General features: G+C 48.2%; 1 protein-coding gene across 8 annotated transcripts in view; it reads right to left on the reverse strand.

Moving 5' to 3' along the window:
• LOC129712453 (CMP-N-acetylneuraminate-beta-galactosamide-alpha-2,3-sialyltransferase 4-like) overlaps nt 1-8,016 on the reverse strand; it is a 165,003-nt gene extending 156,987 nt beyond the window's left edge. For 5 of the 8 annotated variants that reach the window (XM_055660903.1, XM_055660897.1, XM_055660898.1 and 2 more), the window contains exon 1: nt 7,759-8,016. In XM_055660903.1, coding sequence (XP_055516878.1) covers nt 7,759-7,783 — 25 coding nt within the window. In that variant the 5' untranslated portion in view covers nt 7,784-8,016. Of the gene's footprint in view, nt 1-1,087; nt 1,221-7,758 lie in introns of those variants that run through there. The other 3 variants (XM_055660902.1, XM_055660901.1, XM_055660896.1) reach the window with 2 other exon arrangements.
• Nucleotides 8,017-10,529: the final 2,513 nt, after the last annotated feature.

A 10,529-nucleotide genomic window follows, 5' to 3' on the forward strand; every position in this document is an offset into this window, starting at 1 on the left:
GCTTGCGGGAAATATGGCCAGCGTGGAGAAGCAGCGCTGGTGTCCTGTCAGTCCAGGCAGGGCTTGTAGATTAACCTGGCGAGCCAGGCAGAGTTGAGCTGCATTTAGCGCTGGATTGAGCCTCCGAAGCCTCGCGCATGTGTGTGTGAGTGTGCGCATGCGGCCGCCAAAACATTGTGTCCCCCCTGTCCCCCGGTCCCCTCCATAATTTGACAGCGAGTGCCGTGCCTGCACCCAATCATCAGCAGTCCACACCCAACCTTCACTATTAAACTACATGCAAAGATGCTTCCAAGATGGCGCCCAGCCCAGGCGACTATTTGTGTGCTCGCCACAGAAGCAGATCTACAAACATATTACAATCGCTCCACGATCTTAAATCTCTATTCCTCACTGTAAATGGACCGATTGTAATCATGTATTGTCTTTCTGCAGACTTGGGTGGCACGCAACTAAACTTTTCCACTGCACCTCGGTACACGACACAATAAACTAAACTGAACTGAAAGATCGCAAGACTTGCCAACACTAACCAGGACTACCAGCACAATCCAATATATATAGCTCTATTGATTACACCAGCCAACACCAACTCCACAAGTCCATCCAGACCCCCCAACACTATTCAAAGCCTCAAGCATTACACAACACTCCTAATAGTTTCCAATGTTATCCAAACATTCAAGCTCCAATCACAAAGACCATTCAACACAATTAGCATCACACCTCAATACTATTACTAATTTGGAGAATTCTTTGCCACAGAAGGCTGTGGAGGCTGTGAATGGATATTTTTAAGGCAGAGATAGATAGATTATTGATTGGTGCGGGTGTCAGAGATTATGGGGAGAGGCAGGAGAATGGGGTTGAGAGGGGAAGATGGATCAGCCATGATTGAATGGCGGAGTAAATTAATACCACCCAATACTACTAACATTACTAACACAATACAGCACAACAAAGGCCATACAACACCAGCCAACATCACTTACACGGTAACATGTCACCCAGCAACTGCAGCGAAATCACCTTATACACCCCATGCATTATGTAAAGCGATACCTGCACGTAGAGCAGCAAGATTAACCTGGTAGCGGGAGTGTACAGGTGGTTGTACAGTCAGCGACAGTTAATGCTCCACAGATCCTGCCATCAACCAAAACTCCAGCCTCCCTGCATCCATCCACTCACAGCCCGCAAAGGCTCCGTGAAATGTGACATTTGTGAAACTCAGGGAAGAGTGACAGTGGGGGGGGGGGGGGGAAGATAAGGTGGGAGAGGTGGAGAGGGAGAGAGGGAGGGAGAGAGGTGGAGAGGGAGAGAGAGAGAGAAAGAGAGATAGAGAGAGGGGGAAGTGTGAGGGCGAGAGAGAGGGGAGAAAGAGGGAGAGAGAGAGAGAGATAGAGAGAGAGGGGGAGGGAGAGAGAAAAGGGGAGAGTGTGAATGAGGGAGGAGAGAGGGAGAGAGAGAGGGAGAGATGGGGAGAGAGAGAGAGAGAGGGGGAGAGAGAGAGGGAGAGTGAGGAGCGGGAAAGAGAGAAAGGAGAGAGGGATATATGTGAGAGAGAGAGAGAACGAGAGAGATGAGGGGCTGTGAGAAAAAGTGAAAGATAGAGAGGGGAGAGAGAGAAGGAGTGGGAGGAAAGTGAGGAGAGAGGGAGAGGGAGAGAAAGAAAGAGGGCAGGATGGAGAGGGAAAGACAGGGGGAAAAGGAGAGGGGGAGGAGAGAGGGAAAAGAAGGGAAGGATAGAGAGAAAGAAAATGAGAGGAGGAGGGAAAGAGAGGGGGAGAGAGAGAGAGGGGGAAGGTGGGAGGGGGAAAGGGATGGGAGAGGGAGGGAGAAGGAGGGAAAGGGAGAGGGAGAGGAAGAGTGTGGGAATGGGAGAGGGAGGGAGAGAGAGAGCGCGAGAGAGGCAGTGATGCGTATGTTATTCCCCCACTCATATTATGAGTCATAACAGAATCACAACATTGATTCCAGGTAAAAGGCTCCAGATACCTGAAGCCAGGTACAAATGTGAATATGCAGGAATAGTCAACACAGGACATGTCATGTCACGTAAGGATAACAGGTTCATTTACAGACTGGGGAGCTCAGAAATGTTTAAAACCAGGGTCAAATGCACCTCATGTAAATGCATAATTCAACTGAACTGGGCTATCAACTGTTCTGTAATTACAGGAAGATCGACACAAAAGGTGGAGCAACTCAGCGCGTCAGACAGCATCTCTGGTGAAAAGGAACAGGTGATGTTTGGGTTGATACCCTTCTTCAGACCTATTCCTTCTCTCCAGAGATGCTGTCTGACCTGTTTAAACCAGCATCTGCAATTCCTTCCTGCACACTGTAATTCATGGACTTGTGTCTAATTATCTGGGCTATAATTCAAAATGATATGTTGGCCACATTGAAAAACTGTGTAGAAACACCTAGCCCAGATGACAACAATTTTGAAAGATGTAGATATTGAAAATTTGCTGTAAGAATTGGAAAATACTGGAAATACTCAAACAGGTCAGGTCATATCAAAGGGAAGTGAAACGGTTAATATTTCAGGAGAAAGGTCCTGACCCGAAATGTCACCCATCCATTTTCGCCAGAGATGCTGCCTAACCTGTTTAGTTACTCCAGCCATTTGTGTCTGTCTTTAAATTTCAGATGACCTTTGGTAAAATTGAAAGGAATACAAAGGAAACTTGTTAAATGAGGGGAGGGGTGGGGAGGGGGTGTCCCTGATTGGGTGGATCTGGGTAATTGGGGGTATAAGCAGGGTTATTAAGATGCAGAGAGTCCATTCTGCAACGTTCAAAGTCTTTCTCCAAGGTGACGCAAGAGACTGCAGATGCTGGAATCTTGAATAAAACGCAAAAGTGCTAGAGGAACTCAGCACCTCTGGCAGCATCTGTGGAGGGACAATGTTTCAGGTCAGGACCCTTCTTCAGACGGGTGGAGAGCTGAGAAAGTTAGTCAAAAGAGGTGAGGGGAAGGTGTGGGGTGGGACTGGCAAGTGGCAATAGGCACAAAATGCTGGAGTTACTCAACGGGTCAGGCAGCATCTCTGGAGAAAAGGAATAGGTGACATTTCCGGTCTGAAGAAAGGTCTTGGCCCGAAACATCACCTATTCCTTTTCTTCAGAGATGCTGCCTGACACTGAGTTATTCCAGCTTTTTGTGGCTATCTACCAATAATTAGGGTGCAGGAGAGAAACCACATTGAGTTACACATACACATTGGGGGGTTTTAATTGTCTCAGCTCCTGCTGGCCGTAATTGAACCACATACCTATACTTGATATGAAATGTACTGTGTAAGATGACTATTCCTATTGAGTCTGAAGAAGGGTCTCGACCAGAAACATCACCTATTTATTTTCTCCAGAGATGCTGCCTGACCCGCTGAGTTGCTCCATTTTGTTGTGTCTATCTTTGGTTTAAACCAGCATCTGCAGTTCCCTCCCACATAGGGCCAAGAGACAGGGGCATTCCATCGATCATAGTTGGCAAATGGGTGGAGGTAATCACAAGAACTGGAGTCGATGCAGACAAACGGGTGTCCGATGTGGAACCTGATAAGAAGGGTGATAAGTAATTAAATGTAAAACCAGAGGGAGGGGCAGTGTGTGGACAGGAATGGTGGATTGAAGGACAATAGAGGATTCAATGGAGGGGGAGAGGGTCGGAGACAAGTGGATGATGGAGGACAGGGGAATGGAAAGGAATGTGTGTGCGTGGGGCAGGACTACAGCAGAGGAGGAGGGGTGGAATACGTGCGGTCATGTTGTGGGCTACCCAAGCAGAATATGATTAAGAAGGAACTGCAGATGCTGGAAAAATCGCAGAAGGGTCTCGACCCGAAATGTCACCTATTCCTTCGCTCTATAGATGCTGCCTCACCTGCTGAGTTTCTCCAGCATTTTTGTCTACAAGCAGAATATGAGGTGCTGCTGCTGCAGTTTGCATTTGGTCTCTATTTGGCATTGGAGGAGGCAAGGACAGAAAGGCCCATAAGGGAATGGGATGTGGAGTTCAAATGGACAGAGTTCGGGGAAACAGTCGACTAGTCTTTACTCGGCTTCACTGATGTGGAACAGTCCACTTTGAGAACACCTCATCCTCCCAGCCCATTGCATTCAATGGTCTTGATGTGGCTTCAGAGGGCAGCAGAGATGTTCAAAGAGAATACGGCACGGTGGCGCAGCAGTAGAGTTGCTGCCTTACAGCGCTTACAGCACCAGAGACCCGGGTTCGATCACGACTACAGGTGCTGTCTGTACAGAGTGTGCACGTTCTCCCCGTGACCACATGGGGTTTCTCCGAGATCTTCAGTTTCCTCCCACACTCCAAAGACGTACAAGTTTATAGGCTAATTGGCTTGGTATAAATGTAAACATTGTCCCTAGTGTGTTTGTGTGTGTGTGTGTGTGTAGGATAGTGTTAATTTGTGGGGATTGCTGGTTGGTGCGGACTCGATGGGCCGAAGGGCCTGTTTCCGCGCTGTATCTCTAAACTAAACTAAACTAAACTAAAGGGAAATGGAAGGGTCTCATGGTCTCACTTGTTACCTTCTAGGGGTGGAGTGTTTAGACCCAGATCATAGGCTGGAATCACCACTTCATGAGGTAGAGACATAACCCTACCCTGGTTGCTGGGAACCAGAGGGTTCTCAGGAGATGTTGGCACACAGTGTTTGGCAAAAACGGGAAAGCAGACTATTATCTAAATGGTGGCCGATTGGGAAAGGGGGAGATGCAGCGAGACATGTATATGTCATGGTACACCAGTCATTGAAGGTAGGCATGCAGGTGCAGCAGGCAGTAAAGAAAGCGAATGGTATGTTAGCTTTCATTGCAAAAGGATTTGAGTATAGGAGCAGGGAGGTTCTACTGCAGTTGTACAGGGTCTTGGTGAGACCACACCTGGAGTATTGCGTACAGTTTTGGTCTCCAAATCTGAGGAAGGACATTATTGCCATAGAGGGAGTGCAGAGACGGTTCACCAGACTGATTCCTGGGATGTCAGGACTGTCTTATGAAGAAAGACTGGATAGATTTGGTTTATACTCTCTAGAATTTAGGAGGTTGAGAGGGGATCTTATAGAAACTTACAAAATTCTTAAGGGGTTGGATAGGCTAGATGCAGGAAGATTGTTCCCGATGTTAGGGAAGTCCAGGACAAGGGGTCACAGCTTAAGGATAAGGGGGAAATCCTTTAAAAACCGAGATGAGAAGAACTTTTTTCACACAGAGAGTGGTGAATCTCTGGAACTCTCTGCCACAGAGGGTAGTTGAGGCCAGTTCATTGGCTATATTTAAGAGGGAGTTAGATGTGGCCCTTGTGGCTAAGGGGATCAGGGGGTATGGAGAGAAGGCAGGTACGGGATACTGAGTTGGATGATCAGCCATGATCATATTGAATGTCGGTGCAGGATCGAAGGGCCGAATGGCCTATTCCTGCACCTAATTTCTATGTTTCTATGTTTCCCACTCAACAACTGAAGGAAGGCAGATGGTAGCAACCCTCTAGTCCTGGCAACATCCTCGTAAATCTTGTCTGAACCCTTTCAAGCTTGACAATATAACTCCTATAACATGGTGCCCAGAACTGAACACATTATTCTAAATGCGGTCTCACCAACGTCTTACATATCTGCGACATGCCCTCTCAACTTCAATATTCAATACTCTGACTGATGAAGGCCAAAGTGCCAAAAGCTTTTTTAACCACCTTATCTACTTGCAACTTAACCTTCAAGGAACCATGCACCTGTACTCCTAGATCCCTCTGCTCTACATGACCTAGCCCTCAGAATACAGACTTAGGAGATGCGGGGCCCAATTGGGAACTATTTTGGTGAGGCCCACGTTCCCAGCCAAGGACTGTAGAATCATAGGAATACATATAAAGTCTATTATAGACTATATATCTCTATGGTAGAATGGAAAGTAATCAAAATGTGCGCTGAGGCCGAGGTTTGTAAATGTTGCTCCAACCCCCGGCCCGGCCCTCCCTGTATTGTTCACCACGTATCCATGGGAAGCATGAAGCACGGTGACTGGAGGGGCAGGAACGCTGCCCCCGGGACCGTGAGGGACCTCCCCCTCTCCCACTTCTCCATTCCCCCTCACACCCTCTCCCTGTCTACCCCTTTCTTCCCCTCCACCCCTCTATTCTCTCTCCACCCATCTCTCCCCCTTCCACCCGGGGTAGATCTACCAAAGCCGAGAGTAGATTACTCCAAAGTTCCTGGAGCGGAGTTCTGGATTACTCTAGCGTGGGGCCCCCTTAGGCGCTGGGCCCAATTGGGATCAATCGGCCCAATCATCTTAAGGCCGGCCCTAGAACTGTGGTCACTTGTCCCAAAAGGCTCCTCCACACACACTTCATTAACTTGCCCTTCCAAATTTCCCAATACTAGATCCAGCGTTGCCCTCTCACATGTGGGGGCCTTTACATACTGCATAAGAAAACTCTCCTGAACACTTTTGAGGAATTGTACCCCATCTAAACACTTCACATTATGATTTTCCCAGTCTATATTGGGAAAGTTAATATCCCCTACTACAACAACCTTATTTGACCAGCAGCGGTCTGCAATCTGCTGGCATATTTGTTCTTCTAATTCCCGTTGACTATTCGGGGGTCCGTAGTACACCCCCAACAAGGTGATCATCTCTTTCTTGTTCCTCAGCCCCACCCATGTAGCCTCACGAGACGAACCTCTGGTCACATCCGTGACATCCTCCTTAGCCAACAATACACCCCCCCCCCTCCCCCCTCCTCTTTTTCCCTCACCGCTGTCTCTCCTGAAACTCCTGTACCCCGGGAGCAGTCATGGCTACAACGTCCCAGTCGCTCGTACCTATCCATGCCCTAAGCTCATCTGTCTCACCCGTCAGGCCCCTCGCATTAAAATAGGTGGAGTTTAAACCAATGCTCCTTCCTCATTCTCCGTCTTTCATCTGCCTGTTACATAGAAACATAGAAACATAGAAAATAGGTGCAGGAGGAGGCCATTCGGCCCTACGAGCCAGCACCGCCATTCATTATGATCTTGGCTGATTGTCCCCGATCAATAACCCGTGCCTGCCCTCTCCCCATATCCCTTGACTCCACTAGCCCCTAGAGCTCTATCTAACTCTCTCTTAAATCCATCCAGTGACTTGGCCTCCACTATCCACTAACTATTTTGTCCACTAACCTTTCCCACACCGCCCTCCAGACCAAGTTCTAGCCTCTCAGTACCTCTGTCTGTCCTGTACAAGATCCCACCTCCCTGCCAATCTCGTTTAAACTTTGTGTAGGAAGGAACTGCAGATGCTGGTTTAAACCGAAGATAGTGCTGGGGTAACTCAGCGGGACAGGCAGCAACATGGAGTAAAGGAATAGGGGACGTTTCGGGTGGAGAACAGACTGGAGAAGGTTATTGACACGAAACGTCCCGGAGATGCTGCATGTCCCGCTAAGTTACTCCAGCTTTTAATGTCCAACTTTATACTTGATTATTTCTTGCTTAATAAACAAAAACGATGCAACGACCCGACTTGAAGAGTCAACGAGAAGACAGGTGCTAGAATCGAGAGCATAAGACAAAGTGCTGGGGGAACTCAGAGGATCGGGCAGCATCTGTGGAGGGAAATAGAAGAACGACCCCGACCCCGAACCCAATCGGCGGGAGTCCATCCCTCTCCGCAGATGCTGCCGGACCCGCTGAGTTCCTCCAGCACCTTTTTCACCTCTGTATGTTCCTGTTCAACTTACCGACTTTCTCGGCGTGTAACCACATTCAGGGTGACCCGATCTTAAGTGACCTGGACCTTATTTTTGTTTCTCTCTCTCTGCGATTATTCAGTTGCTCTATTATCCAGAACGATCGCGTGGAATATGCGGGCAGCCAAGTTCTTCCTCGGATTCAAAACAGTGTCAATTTGTATTCACGTCAGTAGCAGTGAAGCGAGTACAGGTGTGTCATGCTTTCAATGTTAACTGATAAGTGGGAATCGGCGGACAGAACCACTCGGTTAAATAGGCGGGGAGTAAAGCAGACAGATATCAAATGCCACAGAGACCAACCAAAGCCCGTGAGCTTAACACACGTCGTCCAAATAAATGTAAGACACACAATGCTGGAGTAACTCAGCGGGGCAGGCAGCATCTCTGGACAGAAGGAATGAGTGACGGTTCGGGTCGAGGCCCTTCTTCAGACTGGCTAGGACTAAGGGAAACGGGAGATATCTAGACGGTGATGTAGAGAGATACAGAACAAATGAATGAAATATACGCAAATAAGGATGATAAAGGAAACAGGTGTTTGCTAGGTGAGAACAAGAAGCTGGTGCGACTTGGGTGGGTGGGTGGGGAGAGAGGGGATGCCGGCGTTACTTGAAGTAGAGAAAGCAATGGTCAAATCACTGGGTAGACAATAATGCTGGAGAAACTCAGCTGGTCAGGCAGCATCTGTAGAGCGATGGAAAAAGGCGACGTTTTGGGTCGAGTTCCTTCTTTATACCACTGGGTGTAAGCTGCCCAAGCAAAATATGAGATGCTGTTCCTCCAATTTTCTGTACAATGTGATTTACCCGACCCAATAACACGAAGTATATATTCATATAACTAAACCCCTGTCTCACAGTGCGAGTCCACCCACGAGTGATCCCGAGTTAAAAACAAATCAAACTCGTGGTAATCACGTAGAATGAACGTGGCGGGAACGTCGTAACTTAGCGACTCGTAACGCTAACTGCAGGTACTCGGGAAACTTGTTAACTCGTGAATATTTTTCATCATGTTGAAAGATTTCCACGAGTCAAATTTACTCTTGAAGGGAAAATGTGAAACTTTTAAACTCGTTGTAATCCCGTAGTAGCCCGTGAGTTTACCGTAGTGACTCATGAGTAACTCGTGGGTTTGGCCTGAGTACAGGGAAGTGAAATGTTGAAGATTAGTCAGATCTTAATGGAAATTTTTCAGTGAAGGAGCAAAAAGCACCCACCGGGGATCTGAGAAACAGTGGCAAAAAGAATGTGGGGAATGCCGCATTGCGAGTGTTAATTTACATAGAAACATAGAAAATAGATGCAGGAGGAGACAATCTGGACCTTTGATTCATGGCTGATCATCCACAATCAGTAACCTGTGCCTGCCTTAATAATAATAATAATAAATTTTATTTATGGGCGCCTTTCAAGAGTCTCAAGGACACCTTACAAAAAATTAGCAAGCAGAGGAAAAACATGTAAGGGGAATGAAATAAATAGTAGAGACATGACTAGTACACAAATTAAAGACAGAATTCAATTCAAAACACATTCAGATTCAGATTCAGATTCAGATTCAGGTTCAATTTTAATTGTCATTGTCAGTGTACGGTACAGAGACAACGAAATGCATTTAGCATCTCCCTGGAAGAGCGACATAGCAATGATGTCAATATGAGGCAATTCAAGCACAGATGAAAAGGGAGGGGGACGTGGGGCTAAGGATAGGCAGAGGAGAAGAGATGGGTCTTGAGGTGGGACTGGAAGATGGTGCGGGACACGGAATTGCGGATCAGTTGGGGGAGGGAGTTCCAGAGCCTGGGAGCTGCCCTGGAGAAGGCTCTGTCCCCAAAACTGCAGAGGTTGGACTTGTGGATGGAGAGGAGACTGGCTGATGTGGATCTGAGGGACCGTGAGGGTTGGTAGGGGGAGAGGAGGTCAGTGAGATATGGGGGAAGGGCAGATGGTGGAGGGCTTTGTAGGTGAGGACCAGGATTTTGTAGGTGATCCGGTGGGAGATGGGAAGCCAGTGAAGTTGTTTGAGGACTGGAGTGATGTGATGCCAGGATTTGGTGTGGGTGATGAGTCGGGCGGCTGCGTTCTGGACCAGTTGGAGTCGGTTGATGTAGGTGGAGCTGATGCCAAGGAGTTGCAGTAGTCCAGTCGGGAGGAGATGAAGACATGGATGAGTCTTTCAGCAGCGGGAGGTGTGAGAGAGGGTCTGAGTTTGGCGATGTTGCGGAGGTGAAAGAAGGAGGTTTTAATGACATGGCGGATGTGAGGCTCAAGGCAGAGGGTGGAATCAAAGATCACTCCAAGGTTGCGGGCCTGGGGAGATGGGGAGACAGTGGTGCCGTCGATGGTGAGAGTGGGGTTATTGATTTTGCTGAGTGTGGATTTGGAGCCTATGAGGAGGAATTCTGTTTTATCGCTGTTGAGTTTGAGGAAGTTATGTTGCATCCAGGTTTTTATAGCTGACAAACAGGAGTTGATATGGGAGAGGGGGGGGTTGTGGGGGGATTTGGTGCCGAGGTAGATCTGGGTGTCATCGGCGTAACAGTGGAAGTCCAGGGTGAAGTGGCGGAGTATCCGACCAAGGGGGAGGATGTAGATGATGAAGAGGAGGGGGCCGAGTACGGAGCCTTGGGGAACGCCTTGAGTGACTGTGGCTGTAGCAGAGGTGTGGTTGTGGAGAGAGATGAAGTGGGATCTGTTGGAAAGGTAGGAACGGAGCCAGCTGAGTGCAGAGCCGTCAATGCCGAGGTCTTTGAGTCT

Source organism: Leucoraja erinacea, chromosome 32 (assembly GCF_028641065.1).
Source record: "Leucoraja erinacea ecotype New England chromosome 32, Leri_hhj_1, whole genome shotgun sequence".
NCBI lineage: Eukaryota > Metazoa > Chordata > Chondrichthyes > Rajiformes > Rajidae > Leucoraja > Leucoraja erinaceus.